Source organism: Camellia sinensis, chromosome 12, assembly GCF_055761805.1.
Source record: "Camellia sinensis isolate YWXY chromosome 12, ASM5576180v1, whole genome shotgun sequence".
NCBI lineage: Eukaryota > Viridiplantae > Streptophyta > Magnoliopsida > Ericales > Theaceae > Camellia > Camellia sinensis.
The window spans coordinates 109,582,851-109,605,239 of NC_138972.1; the positions used below are offsets into that span (position 1 = coordinate 109,582,851).

Below are 22,389 nucleotides of genomic sequence, written 5' to 3' on the forward strand. Positions count from 1 at the left end.
ATAAAGGCCGACAAGAATCAAACCCAGAAATACACGCAGCGAATGACACAAAGAAATGACAAAACTGTTGACTACTCGCATCATAGTCAATATTGACATAACTCCCCGGATTGTAACGGATCACAGCATTCGAATACCACCACAGCTGGTCAAATGATAATGAATGATCTCCATGAATAACAGTATTTGCTTTCTCCACGCCCAACCATACCACGTGGTAACTCATATCTAGCTCATAATCCCTTTTCAAAATAGTCACCACATCACACGACCGAGTCAACGGCTTGTCCCTCACAATTGCAGATATGGTTCTCGACACCAAATCCGAACTAACTCACGGATTCTTCGATGTTCAGACATCCGTACCACAACTATGCACATCACTAAACCTCTTGATGTAGAAAAACCATTTGCTCGTTGTGCTTTACAATGTATAGCCTACAAGTAGTCTCTCTCCTCACGCATCGCACACACATCAGTAACTCTTGTTGTCTCGTTCTTGACATACTTAAACTGAAACCCACATTGGATGGTGTAACACGTCCGCGAGGGACCCCACTACAGTTCGGACTCGATTTGTGTCACGGTTCTTAATCTGAACCAAAGAGTCCAAATCTGGCAAATCATTTTGAGAAAACAGATTTTTAGAAAAAGAAGTGCTAAACATGGACTGCTTTGCCAGATACAGAGTCGCCACCTAAATATTTTATTTTGGGAAATTTAGGAAACCCTGACTCGGTGCCAAAGGCCACGTGTCCGTCATCACCAAAGTTGCCTCGGCTCGGGAACTTGGGTACGATTGGGGAAGGTCAACTATGAACACCCCCTCTCACTCGATCAAAGATCGGCCTCTACTAACCGTGATATCTTGTTTTGAAAACGTTATATGTTCTTATTCCAGTTATTAGCCTAGAATTACTATGTTATGCGCACAGCAAACAAGTATAGACCAAATCGCCTAAATTGGAACAAAACATTGCATGTTCGTTTTGAAGATGGTTTGCTATTCGCAAGTAGGCTAAAATGCAGGTTTTGCCATCCTCGAGTGGGCTTTTAGAAAAGATGGTTTTGCCACTATCTAGTGGGCTTAAAACTCATAGTTTTAATGCGTTATCCCAATTTAGGTAATTCAATCTCCATCCACAGGCATTCAAGCAGTTATATCACATAAGCAGCTAGCCTCATGGTAATCATGCTGTTATGGCGACACTCATATGCATGCGGTATGCTAAAGCATAAATGCTTACCGAGTACTCCGAGCCAAAACAAAAACTAGTTAGTAATCATATGCATGATCCTAATTCATGTTAAGATGGCTAATGCAACACATGCAAGGATGCAATCCAAACAGGCTCGGCTATCCTAAACATGGCATGTGAAATGCTGCAACTAACAAATACTCAACTTGGAATTGAAATACGAGTGTAGTTAGTATGATGTACCGAGCCTGGTGCATGTAAGACAAATGTATGGATGCACGCATGCTAAGCATAAGGTATGCTGATTTAAATATGCCCTAGTCTACCATCATAAGTGGGTAAATAAAAGGGAAGAAAGACGTGGGATTGGAAGACATACACATACTCACGCACACTTATTACACAACTACCTTCACTCGGAGGGTCCAAATAAATATTACAGTCTGAATAAATAATACTAAATTAATTATTACAAAATTTCTAATCTAATTAACAAATTAAATGCAAAGAGAAGATGGCCGCAGCCCCCACCTCGGGATGCGTGAATGATGCATGCTCGGATTTATCTTGCCCCGAAAGCCCGTACCATACCACTGCTGCCTCTGTTTACACTGCCCTGTTTCTCTAAAAACTGCCAAAATCCTGGGATAGGTTCCATGAACCCTATAGCACACCATCGGCTGAAGGGGATACCCACCGGCCATGTAACTTATCCATCGGCTGGAGTTTCATATTATCGGCCACCAATCCATGGCCGGTCGGCACTCTACAGTGCCGGTCGGCAGAAACTCCCTGCAGAAACTGGTTTTTGACAGCAACAAGGACAGACAGTGTATGGCATGGAATTTCAAGCAAATGTATGCGCGGGCACACTCCCTATCATGCAAGGGACTCAAGGGAGCATGACCCTCGACCCTCAGGCCATCAATCATGCATTTTGATGCATGATGGCCTAAGGAGCCAAGGTTGCAATTCAATGGGAATGCATGCAACATATAAATGAATGCCAAAACCCTATCATGCCAAAGTCAAGGGCCTCGGTGACCAAGAGTTGAGACGCGTTACATCACTTGTAGTATGAACACTTCTCCACCCCTCACACTTGGTTTGACACCCCAAACCAAGCAATGCAATGCATGTTATGCAAACATGGCTCGAAAATGCAACATATCACTAAAATGCAAAGCATGCCAAATGTAATGCAACATATCATGGCAAGCATGCAATGTTCCTAACATGCAATGCTACAATGCAACTCGTCATGCAATGCTAATATGGTACAATGCAAGAATGCGATTAGAGGCAACAAGTCAAACATACAACCATGTCCAAGAAGGGACTTAGACTGAAATGGGAGGCCTCAAACACCCCCAAAACAGTGGCCAAAAGTGCCTCAAGTGATGGACAAAATGCACCACAAACATGCGAGCCAAAAGGGGGGGGGCCAAAGCTAAGGCATAACAAAGGGCATTCTACCACCACTAACCCAAACAAGCATGGCGTGAACTATACAACCCAAAAGCAGAATTTTAGTATGCAAAATAGCTCCAAAACCCGCTGGTATGGCAGCCCTAAAGTGGCCCAAACACATAGGCATACACAATGCACATGTCAAGGCATGAAAACACAACACTTCAAGGCATTGAAAGAGACACAAAGGACAATGTAAGACCACATTATATGGACTGGAATATGATCTCAACTAATGCCAAATGATGATAATAGGCCAAGCTAGGCATGTTAATGGTCCATACACTCAAGGCTCATGATCCAAAATGCAAAGCAACTATATCAAGCATAGTAAACAAGACCAAATCAGTGGCCAACAGACCTTATACATGACAAAACATGGTCAAGAACTTCACAAAGTGAAGCCAAAATATGAGAGCATGGTAGTCAAAAGTCACGATGCATTTCTAGGCACAAACAAGGGAATACAAAGCAAGTATGCTAAGCATGCAAAGGGCCGCAAATCCGACCAAAAATAGAGATAACATGTGACCTAAATAGCACCAAAAACATCTGATATGGAGCCAGAAACAATCAAGAATATATGCTACCCTTATGAGCCCAAAACATGCACAAATGAGACACAAAGGGAGAGGGGTGCCCCTCCCCTATACAAGACTTCAAACCATCTTCTTCACCACTGAAAATCCATTGGATTTCAGTGGTGAGAAGGCTAATACAACAAAGCAAATAAGGCTTAAAGAAAAAGACACCAAAAGGGGCCAAAAGAGACCTAAGAGAGAGATTTCGACCCCCAATGCCAAAACACCCTTAATGACAGTTCTTAAGCATGAAAATATAAGACTTTTTTTAGTTATACACAAAGCTCAAATCAATATGCAAGATAGGTCAAAAGCCAATGCAAGATTGGGGATAATAAAATGAAAGTCTTACCCTTGAAGAACACTTCAAGAACAGTTGGTCCAGCCACACTCTACTGAGCAAAATCAGTCCAAAATCTCAAAAAACAACCCTCAATGCCTCTCAATCTCGGAGCAAGGTGTAATGGTGTGTGTATTAGTGCAAAAGTAAGGTCAAAATGCACTTTTAAGCCAAGAAAACACACACAAGGGAGGAGAGAGAGGGAAATATAGAGAGAGAGTGTGTATAACAGATGTATATGTATATAAGCTCTGGTTTTTATGTTCAAAACTCCAACCCTAAACATGGTGGAGGAGAGCTCTTTATATAGGCAAAGGCAAAGGCAAAGGCTTAAGCTTCTCAAAGAAGCTAAGTAAAAAGGGGCAAAGGGTGCAAGAGGAGTCAAGGCTTCTTGAGGAAGCTAGGACAGCTGGCCAAGCTTCTTGAGGAAGCTTTGACCAAAAGGGGCAAAACAGCCACTTCATGCACGGAGAGGAGTGTTGGTGCATTCTAGCTGGTACAACTGGCATGCACCAAGTCTCAAGGGTGCAAACGGGGCACACCGGCCAGCAAAATAGGTCACCGGCCCAAAACAAAGTGCCGGTCGGCAAAATATAGTGCCGATCGGCCATTGGTTTTAAGAAACCACTGCCGGTGGCACCAATAAACGGCCGGTGATGTGAGGGGACAGCCGGTGGGGTGTGGGAATGGCCAACAAGCCATTCCCTGCCTTTCAAAGTGAAAACACAAGTGTTTGGTGCAAAACCAGACACCAAAAAGCCGAGTCGAGAGATCTTGAGGCGAGGCGCGCAGCCGAGACTTTCGGGAACTCGGGACGAACACAAGCACAGATGATCACCGAGTGTTCCAACGGTGACATCCAAGTATTGAGGACGGTCAAAAATGGGGTGTCTACAGATGGCATACTTACATAAAACATCACGAAATTCTTGTGCACCTCCAACAAATCGTTGTCTCGCATGCGTAATACCATTTGCCCAAGGGGCTAACAACAACACCTTCTCCTTATGGTGGCAAAATCTCCGTAGTGCATCAATTTCTTCCTCAACCCCCATACGCAACGACCCAGAGCTATTTGACTGACCAATATCACTTTTCAACTCAACAATACCTTCTACATGTTGTACCCCCATTGATTTAGCAACTAGTAACATGTTCTGAAATTCTTCCTCATTGTCCAAATCACACCTATTAATCCCAGGTAGTTTACAGAACAATGAAATAGAACCAGCAGGCAACTCATCCCATTTTTCACACAAACACTCCATCAAACGAGAATAACACAATGCGCGGGCAACATTTATTACAGTTGTACTGCAACCATATGTACACACCAACATCATAAAGGTATCCATCTCCTGTAAAAACACAAAAACACAACAATGAACAGTAATCCAAATCGATATGAAAATTCACATTGTGCAAAAATTAGATGACTATGTGTACAGTTCAAGTGCTAAATCCATAATTCACATTAACAAGATGTAAACATTCACATTGATACATATACATATACTTCGAATTATATCACCCACACAAAGCCTCATTAAGCAAATATCAAAGTAAAATGAGAACATCCACATTCTTCACATAATATTAACAAGATGTCAACATTTACATTGACACATATACTTTGAATTATATTACACACACATAGCCTCATTAAGCAAACATCAATTTAAAATGAGAACATCCACATATTTCACATATTTCACATTAACAAGATGTAAACATTCACATTGATACATATACTCAGAATTATATCATCCACACAGAGCCTCATTATGGACACATCAAAGTAAAATGAGAACTACACATTCTTTACATAATCTGAAAGAACTTCCCTCCACAGGACTACGTAAAATGCATATAATTGAAAAAACAGAGCATCCGATCCATATCAATCCAAAAACAGAGCATTTGATCCATCATACAAATGAAACCATAAACTGAACATGTATTCATAACCAAAATGATACTAACCTTAATCATGCAATCCTACAATCGTCCAGAAACTCGAAAACAACTGATTTGAACTAGTTATACTTCAGAAAATGTGACAACCGAACACCTTCCAATTCGTCGTCTTCACTCGAAAATCACCGAACTAGACTACAACAGCAAGAATGAAACCCTAGCACATCAAAGCCTTGGAACGAGCATGCAAAATAGAAACGTATCCCTCTGAATTAGAATGATGATGAAAAGCGTAAAATAGAAACTGTCAAAATTGAATCAACGAAGAAACAGGCAACGTGATATGTATTAACACTGTATATATATATATATATATATATATACAAGGGCATAATAGTCCAGATAAAAATATTAAATTAGAAAAATGGACCTTATGGAATAAAAAAAATATATATGGAGCTAATTAGGTTATAATATTCCTTTGTGGACCTAATGGGTTATAACAACTCTAAAATGGATTTATTAATAAAAATCTCATTTTTTTATAAGTTGTTGTGTTGGTAAAATTAAGTAATTTATAATTTTGATTAGTTATGTTTTATTCTAATCTTTCATTATATTTGAATATAGTTGAATTTTTTGGGATTTTTTTAATTATTTTTTTAAGTGTTATTTTTTTAGTATTTGATTTTTGAGAATTTAGTATTTATCTTTAAGCTATTTTATGTATTATTATTATTTTTTTTAACTCTTGGTAGTGTGAGCATTTGTATTAAATAAATTTCATAATCTGAAATATTTTGAACAATTATTTTATTATTACCAAAATTTTTTTTAGGAATTTTTGTTCAAAATTTGGCATCCAACTCTTAATGTGTTGATAATTGTATGAAATTTCATTGGTAATTTTTTTTTTTTGGAAATCTGATATAAAATTTGATTTATTCTTCATTTAATTAAAAATTGGTTTATCTTTAAATTGGAACGTGAGATTTAATTTAATTTCTTGCAATTTTTTATATATGCCATCGAAGGTATAATTTTAAATTTTATTGAACATAATTTTTGCCAATTAAATTTCATAAAATTATTGAATATAATTTTTTTTATAAACATTGTGACCAAATTATTGAAATACTGCGTTTTATGTAAAAATGAAAGTCCAAATTGAGCCAAATTGTGTTTAATAAAAATAACCTACAAATAAACATAATTTCTCCAAATAAAAGAACAAAAACTCATCAAAATAATTTCTCCACATTGTCATCTTATTCAACTATTCCAAAATTTCATTCGTTTCCCGCAAATTCTCAATAACGAAACAAAGATAAAGTTTATGAAATTCCATTTGACATCTTAATGGTTTGTAATAGAATCACCATTGTAATGTGACTATAGGTCCAACAAGATTACCAAAAAAATAAAAGAATAGAACACTTCCAAACTCCCAGTAGCCACAAATTGTTCCATGAAGAAAGAAGTTTTCATGAGTGTTCTGCTACATTTGCAGCAACATAAACATGTTTGAAGTGAAATCTGCAATAGCCAAATAGCTCCTATTTTTATTAGCACCCCAAAATAACATTCCCAACATTAGAAGCATTACAAACCCCAATCACTTACAATCCTTGAGAGTATGTTCAGACCAATAATAACAACAGCCACTTCTCATATTCAGTATGTTCAGACCAAAAATAATAGTAGCCACTTTTCACATTCATTAACGAGAACCTGAAGCACACATATATTAGGAGTAGAGTGCTAGTGCACACATACACAAATATGTCTAGATATATATTAGGAGTAGAGTGCTAGTATACACATACACAAATATGTCTAGTTATAGTACATAATTATATATATATACTTATATTGTCTAGTTATAGTATATAATTATATATATGTATATATATATATATATATGAGTAGACTATCAACACACAGACACAGACACAGACACACACACATATAGATATGTTTGTATATAACATCTAGTGATAGAATTAGATATCTTTTACTTGTCTGACAGTCCACTTGTTTGTCCCAGATGAGCTGCTACTTGTGGTTGGTGGAGTAAGCTTGATGTAATATTCTTTTTCTTTGCAGTTGATGTTCATTGCAGCTAGTATTTCGATATGGGCCTACATATAAAATGCAATTTTATTGTGTTAGTTTACAATATGTTAAGCATGTGGATGATATTTTCATGCTATTCATATTTGTGGGCGCTCTCATTTTGATTTTAAGGATAGTAGAATACTTGCCTTTGTGCTAAGTTGGCTTAAATTTTCTGCGGAATGGCCTATTAATTTTTTTGCATAGGTGCCCAATATAGGGACTTGTAGAGTGCCACTGTTGTCCGTTATCTCTGTTCTGAAGATGCATCTATATGAAATCAAGATATTGGAATCAAATAAGGTGAATAAGAAAAATGGAGCTCATTTTTTAAGAAATTTGAAATCTACAATTCGAATGAAGTAAAGTGAACCCAAAATCAAACTGTTCAAGATTAATCATTTATTGCAAAACCAGTCATTCAAACACACCAATCATAAATAAAACTTGAACAAATTGATTTGTACCTTGGTGTTGTTATGCATGCATCTGCATTGCATTCTAAGCAGTTGAATGTTGTTCTTATGTCGTTGATGGTGTTTCGATTGCATTTGTTGCAAGCAATATACCAAGACCGTTGTGTTAACGGATCCGCACTGATTTTGCCTTTGATCCAAACATTGCCCTATTTGTCATAAAAATAGTTGTAAATTTAATGTGTATGTGTATGTATATGTGTATGAGCATGTGTATATATATATATATATATCTAATTTTTGGGGGGACACGTAGACTTATTTTCAATATTCGATAATGTGAAATGCATTCTTATGGGGTCATGTCGGACCGTTGTAGTAGACAATGTTGTGACAGTTGTTGTGACAGTTTATGGAGTCTTGCTGGACCCTTGTAGAAACTAACTGGAATCAATGTCGGGACAGTTTACAGAGTCTTGTCGGACCCATGAAGGAGCTAACCGGAATCAATGTCGGGACAGTTTACAGAGTCTTGTCGGACCCTTAAAAAGTCGCACCCTCAAAAGGTGTGCCCAATCTTTCAAAAGGCGTGCCATCAAAAGGCGTGCCCAATCCATAAAAAGGCGTGCCATCAAAAGGCGAGCCCAAGTCATAAAAAGATGTGCCAGACATGATGGCGAGGCGCGTCACCACATTGGCTTGCGCGCCCGTTTTGTCGTCTGGCGTCAAGTGGCGCGCGATGCGCGTGTCTGCCTTGGCTATTTAACCAAGACGGATGCTGAGGCTGAGGCAGAGGCTAAGACAAAAAACTGGCTAAAAACCTCTGAGAAACTCTTCGTTGTCTTGAGAGAGATACTCTGTAACACTCTGTAACCAACCCTTCTCTGAAACACTCAGCAACCCATAACATGGCCTCTTCGTCCCGTAGTCTGCTCACTCTCTTTCCCGACCTCAACGAGTCCACAAGAGAGGTAATTGGTGCGGTTGCCCGTGAACCTCAACCAAGCGCCCCTGAGTTTGCTCCGTTGACCTTTCCTATGCGGTCTGTGGAGCAAAGAATGGCAGCGCAATCAGATATTGAGGCGAATCAGTATACATTGAAGTCATGTGTTGAAACCATGACTGCGGTCACAAACTTGTCGCACCGGCTGCAGAGTAGGACAAATGAGGTGCAGCAGTTAAACGCCCAACTGGCTCCGCTCCAACGCATGTATAAGGATGCGCGAGCAGAGATAAGTGTGCTAAAGGCGGAAAATAAGGAGCTGAAGCGGAAGGCCACCGTGATGTTCCGATTTGGAGGGCCGCCATATGCTGCAGTGGAGGAGCAGGGAGTAGTGATCGTGCCTAGTGGAGTGGGAAACACGGAGGCAACACCGGCAAGGGCCACTCAGGACGGAGGCAAGAAGAAAAGACCGGCAGCAGAGTAGAGAAGAAAAAAACCCCGCCTGTGGATGAGGTTGTTGTGTGTGGGTTGATTTTTGTTTTTTTTTTGGTTTTTTTTTTTTTTTTTTTTTTTTGGTGGTGTAAAATGGTGATCGGGGTGAGCCCCGACATGAATAAAATGAGTTTGGTGTGCAGTTCGTCTTCTTCGTTTGTTTGTTTTTTTTTTTTTTTTTCAACGTTGAATATCAGAACAAATAAAAAAAAAAAAAACAAAAATGAAGAGTGTTTGGTTTGGAAGGGTAATCAAAATATATTTGTGGGTGTGTGTAAGGGTGGATAAAAAGGGTCAAAGAGCACATGGAGTCTGAGTGTGTGCATAATAAAAATAATAAAAGGAATGAGTGGAGAGAGGGTGTTATGTTTAAAGAAAAGAAGAGTGGTGGAATAATAAAATCGTTTTTTTTTTTTTTTAATAATAATAATAATAATAATATATTAATGGAAAGCATGTGCGCTGGTAGTGTGTGGTGTAAGGTGGTGGCTTTATTTGAAAGACAAAAGGTAGTGGAGGTAAATATTAAAAGAAAAAGAAAGGAAAAGAGAGGGTGTAAAGGGAGACTGAATAATAGCTGGATCATTGTTAATGGGAGGTGAGGTCTGAACAGGTGCAGAAGATTTAACCTGTAAATCCTTGATATCACTTCCACGGAATAGTATGTACTCATAAACCTTGTCACTCGGAGGAACTTGTGGACCATCTTTTTTTCGTCCTTCCGTTCCAAATGATCTCACGTTTCGCAATCCAATACTGGACTCTTCAGTGTTGATGTTGTACAAAACGCCCTCGTATCTCATTTCACTCTTGGAAGTCAAGCTAATCAAGCTGCCGATGTAAGAATCGGCCGATGAAGTAGATCTAGAAGTCTCTGCCGCCATAGTTGCAGCAGCAGAGCAGACCAAGCAAGAAATCAAACTGCAGTCCCCTGGTTTTTTAGAGAGAGTAGAGATGCCGAGAGAGAGGGGGGAGAAGGATATTCTGGCAAGTTTGAACCAGGCAAGTTAGATGCTCCAGTTGGAAAAGGGGCATTGAATCCAGAATACTGCATCGGCTGCTGCATGGAAGGAGGCATTGATAGTCCAGGTGGTGGCCTAAGTAAAGTTTGCTGGTGCAACTGAGGGAGACCATTTGGGGGGCCATAAAATCCTTGCCAGTACATTGGCATAGCTAATCCACTTCCATTCGCACTTGGAATAGGGGGTGAAGGCCCCCGTGACCCTAAATTTGCCCCAGGTTGATACAGAGGTAAACTACCTTGGAAACTTGATCCTGGATGTCCCAACTGTGCAGTATGGGAACTAAGATCTGTAAGAGATCCGCTAACAGCAGGAGGCAAGCTTGAAGATGTAGAAGCAGGTCGAGGATAGTGACTCGGATCAGGAGAGCCTGCTGCTTCGTCTTCAGCTTCAGGGATTTCAGAAACAAGGAGGAGAAAAAGCTGGTGTTATTCGATGACAGATCTGACTTCAACCCGCATGGTTTCGAGCCATGGCTTGTTCTAGAAAGAGAAAGTATGAGAGAGCTCTTGCGAGTTGATGGAGGTCTCAAATTGGTTGAGGTCCGGCGGGCGGTCAAGGCAAAGTTGCCGCCCGCCGGAAGGCGAAGAATACCAAGAGCTTAACCTTGCTCTGATACCAAATTTATTCTCTCTCTATCAATTTATTTTACATCTCTCTATCAATTTATTTTTACAGAATATACCTATTGTGATGGCAAACTATTGATATCAACTATTTCAAAATTTTCAGAAGATGGTGTTGTGGAGGAAGGAAGAAGTATTTCTTTGTGAGCACAAATTTTTTCAATCTTCAATCGGCTAGTTTCTTTCCTGCATGTATCAAATCGTGTAGGTATTAGTTTATGTAGTTTCAAATTGGAAACTTGGAAATGTTGTTTTGAATTTACCAGATTTGTAGAGCATGAAGTTCTGGAATGCTGTTGTTGAAAATGAAATTAGTTGTAGGAGTAGTTGACTGGGAGCAACCTATAAGTAAGACAATTGTATTTTAAAAAGTGAGTTTTATATAATGTTATGCTATTTAAAAGAACCTTATGATGGATTTATAAGTCAAATTGAAATTATAATATAAGGATTATGAACTAATTTCCGATATAATGAGAAATTGAAATGTCAACAGAAATGCGAAAACTTCATGACATTTTGTATTTGAACTAATTTTGTCTTATGTTAGTGTGACAATTGGTAAAATATATTATTAATCACAAACTAAACAAACAATAATGTACACAAAGTTGTTGAGTAGAGAGGAAATGTTAAGTTACCGTTAAATTTTGTTGCTCTTAGCTTGGTAATGATAACAGTTGGCTGCTGTGTAATATTTGATGCAATTTGCTCGCATTCATTGCTAGTGAATTCATCCTATGCTGATAGTTTGATAGGATGCAAGCTACAAAGAAGAAAAAGAAACAGCATAATACAAATATGTTATGCAATGCTTTTGTTTTTATTTTTGTTTTTTCTTTTTATATATTTAGTGGTGTAATAGTGTTTATTAAGATTTTGTTAATTTTTTTGAATCTGTATTTACTAACTTGTAATGAACTTATGAGTCATCAAGGAGTAGTAGATCTCGAACTTGAGCTGAGCTTCCATCCATGCGCTTTGTGATAGTTCGACTTGGTAGAGCATGTATGACAATTGCAACTATATCTGTCAAAATTGAGTACGAGGAATTAGTTTGTTTGCTTTTGTGAATATCCAATGAGATGATATCATCTTGCGTAAATCATTTATGCGGACATATTATCTTTTTCCTACCGAAATATATGTTTGTCTCTAAAAATCTTGATGTGCATGATATTTTGGTGAAATTATATGGTTCCTCAGTTGGTTTCTCGATTGGCTCATTGATCTCCTCAATTGATAATCTTGAATTTAACATGATCTGAATGTTGTTATCAACAATTCTATGTCGAGGTTCAATACGTCTGATGACACCATTTGAAAAGTAATATGATTTATGCACATGTAATAGCGCATCAAATGTCGCAATGTCATCTCCAAAACAAGTTGCTTGGATTCTGAAGCCCTGAGATTGAATAGTCACATAATTAGTAAGTAAATATTTATACTTCAAATTGTATTTTAGATAATCCAATTTGATTATACTATAAAAAAAAATGTACCTTAGTGTCGGCTAGAATGAGTCGTTGAATTGTTGTGCCAGATTTGGGAGTATGTGGTGCTTGCTTTTCTACCACACGAAGTTGAGCTTTCCAAGTTCTTGTACGATCTGTCAACTGGTCTATTGTCATGATGTTGTTTGCCATTTTTTATGGAGAAAGATAATGAATTAGTAATTTCTTTTGAGCCATATTTGTGTGCAATGCAATGTGTATACCTGTAATGTTCTTTTAAGGAAATCTTTGTACACAACATTTCTTGTTTGGTTATGTGAATGAATTCTTTGGTTAAGAGATTTGATTAGAACAATTACATTGCTACTACGTTGTGCTCGAGAAAGTGCGACATATAATTGGCCATGTGAAAAAACAGGTTGAGGAAGATATATGCCTAACCCCTTTAATTCATTTCGTTTCTTAAATGAAGAAGTAAAAAAATGGGCAGAAAATAATATTTTGTTTGTAACTTGCCTAATGTTTGTCCTTGAGATTTGTTAATTGTCATTGCAAAACAAGATCGCACTGGAAATTGTTTCCGTTCGAATGGGAATGGGAAGTTGTCTGTTTTTGCGAGTTGGAGTGGGATTCTAGGAATGAAAACAGGACGGCCTTTGTAATGGCCTGTTGCGATTTCTGCGTGGATGACATTAGATTTTAGAGCTTTGCATATGAGCCGGATACCATTGCACATTCCAGCAGATGGATCTATGTTTCGAAGGAGCATGATTGGACAATGTTCTTTTAAATGTAATTCATGAGGTGGCATCCCATTTGGGGTTAAGGTATGAAGGAATTCTGGTTGACAACTGTGTTGATTGTGTTGTGTTTGCTTGTCAAAGCTAGTATATGTGTGTAGCTCGCCTGGAAATTTATTGATCAAAATTGAATTGATTTCATCGACAAATCATTTTTTGAAGTTAAAATAGCACGTGATGTTAAATATGTAGAGTCGGTAGCATTTTTTTTGAAATTTGGATAAACTGAATATATTAGATTTTGTGTAAGATTGGTTTCATCTTCAATGGTAGCAAGCATATCTTCAGGTATGGTAATAATTTCCTCATTTGTATTTGTTTCATTGCCATTGCCTACTTGTAGAAGGAATTCGCAAAATTGTGGGTCATGCAAGGCTTGCATATTTTTTGTGAGATGAAGAATATGAAATTTCGGCCACAATACTGATTCCACTAAACTATTATTAATGCATTCTTCATGTGTAGCTCGAGGAGTAACTGGTAAGACTAGGAGAAAATCGCCACCAAAAACTACAACTTTGTCAGCAAAACGATTTTCATTAGAGCATATGTCACGAAGCATACTTTCAAAAGCTTCAATACTTTGTTTTTTAGACATGGATGCTTCATCCCAGATAATCAATTTTGCTTTTCGAATAAGAATGGCTAAAGAGCTTTGTTTGTCGACATTACAACCAGAGTAATTGTCTGCATCTAGGGGGATTTTAAAGCGAGAATGGGCAGTACGGCCACCTGGAAGGTTAGAAGTTGCAATGCCAGTACTTGCTGTTGCTAGCGCTATTAATCCTTTGGATCGTAATGTAGTCAGTAGTGCTTTATATAAGAAAGTCTTTCCTGTACCACTAGGGCCATCAATAAAGAAACATTCGCCAATTTTTTCGGTGATATGATGCATAATGATGTTATATGTTATTCGCTGTTCATTGTTTAATAGATTTATGATGGCAAGATCTTCAACAGATATTGGTATGTTTAGTTCAGCTTCAATATCTTGTTTTTTCTATAGGAATATAAGCTTTGTTATATGCTGGGAGATCATAATCACTAATTTTTTTGCCCATTGATTCAATGAAATTGGCAATGTGGTTAAGAGTGTGGCTTTGTATTTGATCATTTGTTAGATGTGGCATTTGCTTATAATCTTCTAATAAATTGTCATAAAATTTATCCCATAATGTTCTTGGGTTGTTAAGCTCACAGAACACTAATAATGTGGCAAACAAGTGGCGCAAAGCGAATGGCATTTGGAAAGTGCTTGCTTCAGTTAGGCATTCTTCAGTAGCATTATCTTTTTCAAGTACGCCATATTTTTCAGCGGTTTCTCTAATGGAATTATATGTTATTCCATTAATGGTACAAAAGTTTGTGAAACTCGTAGCTCCTTTAATATGTGTTAGAAGTATTCGTAAAAAATAGCACTCTCCTTCTAAAGGGTTAGTTGCTACAATTCGACCAATTGTTCTGTGTTTTTTCCTAGGTTTCCAATGTTTGCTTTGATTGTTCCAAACATAATGTTCAGGAAATTCGCAATATAACAATTGTCGAGCATGTGAGCTTGAACTATTTGTTGCAAAATATTCCGTAAGCATTGTTTTTGAGGCATGTTCTGAATTTAAAATGTTGTATAGGTTTTCATGTTGTCGAAAATTTATTGATTGCATGTTTGGTAAGTGCAATTGGAGGGCTATTACAGCTGGCGAAATATCATTTAATGAAAATTTGAAAATACGCCATACGGCTTCTGGTGGAGATATCCAACGACCATTTCGAAATGTGGTGATTTCATCAACTAAAGTTTCGCTCTCATTTGCGACAAGTTGAAAAGCAACACGGTCATGACCTTTGTATATATATTTGTAAAGATATTTTACTGCTTCTATTGTTGAGCAGATTTCGACATTAATATGGCAATCGATTTTAGCAAGTAAGTATGGATTATAAGGAACAACCCATCGATTATCTAGAAGAGATCTACGAACATTGACAACTATTCCAGAGTTTCTTCTACGATAAATTGGATAAGAGTTTTCGCCACTTTTGGTCACTTCTGAAAATTCTCTAGGATATTTGTTCTTGTATTCATGTTTTTTGTTCATACATACATTGTGTGGATTTAGAATTCCACATGGGCCATGCATCATATGTTTTACAACTGCATTGTATAAATATGGGTTTATGTTTTTGTCAGGAATTTTCGCGAAGATATATTTGTCATATTCATCAGGATTTAATATCTTCGCATGTCTTTTTAGAATGATTAGAAAGTGGATATGAGGAAGTTCACGTTTTTGATACTCAATGACAAATGTGTAAGCAATTACAGGTCCAAAAAGTTCTTTTTCGATAATTTCAACTTTTAGCTCAGCTATTTTGGCATGAAAAATACGAGCAATAAGATCTGGTCTATTTTGAGCTTATTCTATAGGATTTAATTTAGCTTTGATTTCGGGCCAAGAAGGGTTGCATGTCATTGTCAGGAATATATCAGGCTTTCCATATCGTTGAACTAAAGTCATAGCATCTAAATATCTCCGCTTCATATCCCTTGGGCCACCAATAAATAATGCTGGAAGAACAACTCGGCGACCTACATTTGATGCCTTCGTTTCGCCTAGTGTTACACTATTTGCAATTCCTTGATAAAGGTTAGCCCGAATAGTATCTTGGTTTGCTCGTATGTAATCTAGTCAAGTACTTTTAATCTTAATGTACATGTCAACAATAAATTGTCGTAATAATCGGCCAAAATGTAGTAAGATAGAAGGATTTGTTGATCTAATTTGCAAGAGGTAACAATAGTACGCGCAACATGAAATTGGTGGTTGAGAAGTCGTCGGTAATTGGGATGCTGCACTCGATAACAAATAATGAACATAAGTTTTATTAGTTAGTAAATTTTGTAGCAGTAGATAATTCTATATTTTGGAGGCATACATTTTGATCTAAATTATTTGTAATTTACCTTATTTTTGTACACTCCAAAACTCTGATGAGGTTGTTGGCAAAAACATCGAGTCAGAATTCTTTGTAGCAGATTTGTTTGATATGCTATTGTTTTTTTTCTCACACCACGATACCATCCAATTTCACCATAAGGAAATAATAGTGGATATTGGAGAGGATCATAACAACCACAGTAATGCAAAACTCTTTGGCTGCCACCTGATTTCCGATGTACAATAATGTCACAAGTTTTATTACTTGTAGTTTCTTCTTCGACCCAAATAGCTGCAACTTGTGAAGCAGTAGGTACATTGTATATTCTTTGATCTAAGTTGGGGTTCGTGCGAATGACAATGCTTTGTTCTTCATCAATGTCAAGATCTCTTAAGCTACGTAAGAATTGAACATAAGGATTTTGTGACAATATATTCATAATTGTTTGAATAATAGTTGGGCGTAGCTGAGGGGAAACTTGGCAACGATGTTGTAATTCATGATCAGTATCGAAGAAATAAAGTTGAAGATATTTTGGAGTTGTAATGGGTGATTCCAAGGAATTGATATAATGATATATTTGTCCTTGAGCTCGAAAAGTATATATGCCTTTTTGTTTTCTTGCTACGTTAGTATCAAGTTTGACACCCATTGAGGTAAAAGCAAAAAGATTATTGTATGTACGAATATTAGTTCGAAAATGTTGGACATCATCATTGGGAGTAGTTAGCAATTCATATAGAGCTTCAAGTGGATGATTAGTAGCAAGTTGTATGAAAAATCTAGAAATCCCCTAGATGTTGATTTGTGATTATATATCAATTTTAAGCAGTATATAACAATCCCAATCAAACAATCAAGACAAATCAACACAACGATTTTACATGAAAAAATCACAATTGGACACCTCCAATTGTGATAAAAAAACCACGGGCAACAGCTACAAAACAATCCACTAAGAAGATATAAAGGAATTACACAGGTATGCTCTCAATTACCTAGCGAATCCACGCTCGAATTGAACCAACCTCTATGTGCCTCTTCTAACCCCATCTTCACCTCGGAATTGTCTTGACGATGAGCCACTCCGGAATCTACCAAAGCTTCAGGCTCGAATTCTTCAGAATCCACTGAAGAACAACTTTCTCTTTTGTGTAGAATAAACAAACAAACTTTTGATGTATGTTTCTTAAACCATGACTTGAATACTCAATGAAAACATCAAAGAAAACTAGCAAAAAATCTCCAGATATAAACCTTAGAATCCAAAAAGAAGATCTAGAGGACTTGTCCCAGTTTTGGGAGAAAACCAACTACTTATAGAAAACCAAAGTAATCCTAGTTTTGGAAGAAAACCAATTCCTTATAGAAATCCAAGAATCTGTGTTCGCGCGGTCCGCTCGAGCGTGGGAATTCCCGCTCGAGCGGAGGCTTCAAAATTGTGTGATTCATATAGGCTTCACGCTCGAGCGGAAGTTTCCACGCTCGAGCGTCGAATCACACCATCCAGTACATTTTCAGGCGAAACAGAGATGCTGTGAGCCAGCAATCCCCGCTCGAGCGTCACTTTCCCCGCTCGAGCGGGACCACCAAAATTGGAAAATCTGGAAAACTTGATCCTCTTACAACCTCGGTTTTGATCCATGGAAATTGACAAAGGCATGATTCGAGTTGGATTCGCATCTAATAAACTCATACCCTCACTGAAATAAAAGGTGCGAAAACAAATACAACTGAAAGGAGTTTTGTCAAACAGGGTTGCCAAGAATAAAACCTAACAATCTCCCCCTTTGGCAATGCCGTGACAAAACACACCTAACAAATAAAATCCTAAACACCCCAACCCATTACAGCCAACAAAACCCAACTTCTTTCTCAAGGTCTTGATCTGCAAAACAGTTATTAGTGCCACAATCTTCAAAATAACTATTAGTCCCACAAGAGTATATGAAAAAAGCAATAGACATATGACACGATTATCTTGAAACATGAGATGGAAAACATGAATAGATGAAAACTAAGACTCATGAAAAACAACTCTCAAACAACAAAAGCAAGGTCATAAACCACACAAGCAATGATATGACGATGTAAATACCAGAAACATGCAAGAAGGAAATAATACGCAAACAGTGCATAGCAACATGCAAAACAACTATAGCCAATCTCCCTTACCAAACAAAACAAAATGTTTATGCTAACAAACTCTTGCAATGAAAAACCAAACTCCCTTACCAACCCAAATCAAGGTGAACCAAACTCCCCCTCACTAAAAGCAACCACAAACACTGAAAACAGTGAACAAAAAGAAAACGACAAAAATAATATGGTGAAGCAAGTAAGAAATTTCAGATTAGTACCTTAAAACACACAAGACTATCCAAGAAGCACAATTACTAGTAAACACAATGTGCACAGTCTGTAGAAGATTCTTCATGAAAGAAAATGATGCATTATGTGAAAAGCATAGAACCCATGATAAAAGTGTGTGTGTGACTCTTGGAGTTCGACAAACACTAGATTCAACCCTAGTAGTGATATGAAAGTTGGACCTCCGACAAGAGAATCTAAGCACAACAAAGGAAAGTCAAACCACTAGGAATCAAGGGGTATTTGGTGAGTAAAGGTGGAGGCTCCCCCTCAATCAATGAATTTTTTTTTTCTTTTCTTTCTTTTGCACATTTTTTCTTTCTTTTGCATATTTTTTCTTCTACTCTTTCTTTTCCTTTTTCTTTTTCTTTTTCTTTTTCTTTTTCTTTTACACACTCATTGGCGGCTGACACGTTCAAGAGTATGGAAACCAAACCAGAGAAACATGGATATAATAAGGATGGCCTGGTTGGTGACTCTGAGGTAGCCTTTTCCTCATGGCTGGACTATAAAGAATAGAGGGGAAAGCCATGGAGATGCAAAAAGATGGTAGGTGGTTAAGAGACTCAACATCACCCATGATATGCTAGTATAGGTCAATTCCTCTAGAAATGCAAAAAATCAATGACAGAAGTCCATAGCGAAAATATTATCATTAAGGCGGAAGACTCCAAAATTTGCTAATCCAAGAGTGTGTACAGAATGAGACATACTAATCAAAAAACACACACTCCAAAACGAGTACTGACCACAGAAAGCACACATATATTAACATGTAATAAATATTCTCATCAATTCCAATATGCACCAAGGACCACTCAAAAATTTCAAGCTTGCAAAATCATACTAAGAAAATCTTTTTGGGTTTTTTTTAAAATTTTTTTTTTCTTAACCAAAGCAAGACAAAAAACGAACAAGCACACATGTAATGAAAAAAAAAAAAAAAAAAAAAAAACAGAAACCCAAAAACTAAAATGACAAAACAAATTAACACAAGTCAAGTTTTCTCACCCAAACTGCTTTAGTACGAACAAAGTTGTGAGCATTGCGGTTCTTGGGTGGTGTCTTGACGTTGTGGTTCCCTTTGCTTTCAATGGGAACCCGTCTCAACTTGGTTTCCAACATCCTACTTTTAGGTCTAGGTAAATACACTCTCCCATGCAACTTATAACAATAAGGGCGAATATGATCATTTATACCACAATGATGACAAATAAAAACAGGGTGTACCTTCTTTTCTTTTACCTTACCAACTCTAGGAAGTTTGAGAAGTCCATCCTTATGTTGAATTTTTTGTTCTCCCTTTCCTTGAGTTCTTGTATCATGAGATGTTGATGCACTCTGTTTTTGCTCTTTCTTACCACCAAAGCCAATGCCACTCTTGTCAGAATAGATTTGTTGAGACCCAATGATATTGTCCAAAATCTTTGATCCTTTGTTCCAAAGACCAATGGTAACCATGGCACGCTTGAGTTCTTCTTCTTTCTTGATCATTAGTTCTTCCAAAGCAACTTGAGACATCTCGAGAGTTTCAATTTTTTCTTCATATGTTGCATAGATTTGTTGTAGCTCGTTCCTCTCTGTCTCACAAGTCAAGAATTTTGCACAAAGAGCTTGTCGATCATTAGCTATCTTGATGGCATCAATCCTAGCCTCAAAAATCTCCTCCTTTAGTTTGACATTCTCACTTTTACATGCTGTGAGTTTCATAGTGAGTTTGTCATTCAATTTGGATAACTTAAGAGATTCCTTATACAACTTTTCATAAGCTTGCTCAAACTCTTCATCATCACTTCCTGAGGATTCATCATCAGTGGTATTCTCAATCGGGCTCTTCGGATACTCTGTTTGTCCTTCAATTTCAGAAGCCGCCATGAAAGCAAGGAATTGTTTATGTCCGTCTTCGCCTTGATCTTGGTTTTCACTTTCATCTTCATTAGATTCTGATTCATCATCCCAAGTGATGGCGAGGGCTTTTTTCTTCCTCAAACGAGTAGGCCATTCTGAAGCAAAGTGGCCAAATCCTTGGCATTCATAGCATTGGATTCTTTCAGAGTTCCCTTGTATCTTTCCTTTCTCCTTCTTGGCTATAGAGTTATTTTGAGTTTATCTTTGCCTTTAGATTTATGAGCATGAGTAGATTCCAAAAGATTAGGATTCTTTTTCAAAAAAGATTTTTTAAATTGTTTAACCAAAGCAGCCGTAATCTTGGAATCTATCTCACAATCCTCATTAGAATCTTCTCCAACTCTATGAGTAATACTAAAAGCAATATCTTTTTATTTCTTTTTGAAATTCTTATGTGCCTCATAAGTTTGGAGATTTTCAACCAACTGATCTAGCTTGAGGTTGTCAACATCTTGAGCCTCCTCAATAGCCGTAACTTTTGATTGGAACCAATCGGGCAAGGATCTCAAAATTTTCCCCACAACTTTGGATTCTGATATTTTTTCACCTAAATTGAAGCTGGAATTTACAATGTCACTCAACTTCGCATAAAATTCATCAAAGGTTTCACTATCTCTCATTGAAAGGTTTTCGAAACTTGATGTGAGCCTTTGAAGTTTTGAGCGTTTCACAGAAGGAGTGCCTTCATGAACAGTTTGTAAGATATCCCAAGCCTCTTTTGCGACTTCACAATTACAAATACGACTAAACTCTTCAGGTGTGATAGCGCAAAAGAGAGAATAGATAGCTTTACTATTCCAGCTACTATTTTGGTAATCAATTGTGTCCTACTTTTCAATTGGTTTGGGGAAAGTTACTCCATCAACGGTAATTGTTGGTTCGGTCCACCCATTCATGACAGATTGCCAAACTTTTTCATCTATAGATTTCAAAAACGATCTCATCTGAGCTTTCCAAAAAGAATAATTGGATCCATCAAGTAGGGGTGGTCGAACCATAGAATTTCCCTCACGAATTGAATCCATTATCACAAATCAAACAAGATCTCGTTCTAAAAGAATATATTTTAAAAAAGAAGAAGATAGAACGACCTGCTCTAATACCAAATGAAAAATCTAGAAATTCCCTAGATGTTGATTTGTGATTATGTATCAATTTTAAGCAGTATATAACAATCCCAATCAAACAATCAAGACAAATCAACACAACGATTTTACGTGGAAAAATCACAATTGGACACCTCCAATTGTGATAAAAAAAACCACGGGCAACAGCCACAAAACAATCCACTAAGAAGATATAAAGGAATTACATAGGTATACTTTCAATTACCTAGCGAATCCATGCTCGAATTGAACCAACCTCTATGTGCCTCTTCCAATCCCTTCTTCACCTCGGAATTATCTTGACGATGAGCCACTCCGGAATCTACCAAAGCTTCAGGCTCGAATTCTTCAGAATCCACTGAAGAACAACTTTCTCTTTTGTGTAGAATAAACAAACAAACTTTTGATGTATGCTTCTTAAACCATGAGTTGAATACTCAATGAAAACATCAAAGATAACTAGTAAAAAATCCCCAGATATAAACCTTAGAATCCAAAAAGAAGATCTAGAGGACTTGTCCCAGTTTTGGGAGAAAACCAACTACTTATAGAAAACCAAAGAAATCTTAGTTTTGGAAGAAAACGAATTCCTTATGGAAATCCAAGAATCTGTGTTCGCGCGGTCTACTCGAGCGTGGGAATTCTCGCTCTGGCGGAGGCTTCAAAATTGTGTGATTCATATAGGCTTCA

The 22,389-nt window shown here is 37.4% G+C and overlaps 1 protein-coding gene across 3 annotated transcripts in view; it reads right to left on the reverse strand.

Moving 5' to 3' along the window:
- Window positions 1-7,283: 7,283 nt before the first annotated feature.
- LOC114264193 (replication protein A 70 kDa DNA-binding subunit B-like) overlaps window positions 7,284-22,389 on the reverse strand; it is a 30,221-nt gene continuing 15,115 nt past the window's right edge. The window contains exons 4-10 of one of the 3 annotated variants that reach the window (XR_014347017.1): window positions 12,627-12,745; window positions 12,259-12,529; window positions 12,033-12,150; window positions 11,763-11,887; window positions 8,090-8,247; window positions 7,772-7,892; window positions 7,284-7,648 (exon numbers count right to left, since the gene is read on the reverse strand). Coding sequence is in view for 1 of the 3 variants with exons in the window: in XM_082899566.1 (XP_082755692.1) it covers window positions 12,044-12,150; window positions 12,259-12,529; window positions 12,627-12,770 (522 nt within the window). In the remaining 2 variants the exon portion in view is untranslated. Of the gene's footprint in view, window positions 7,649-7,771; window positions 7,893-8,089; window positions 8,248-11,179; window positions 11,308-11,384; window positions 11,464-11,762; window positions 11,888-12,032; window positions 12,151-12,258; window positions 12,530-12,626; window positions 12,920-22,389 lie in introns of those variants that run through there. The other 2 variants (XR_014347018.1, XM_082899566.1) reach the window with 2 other exon arrangements.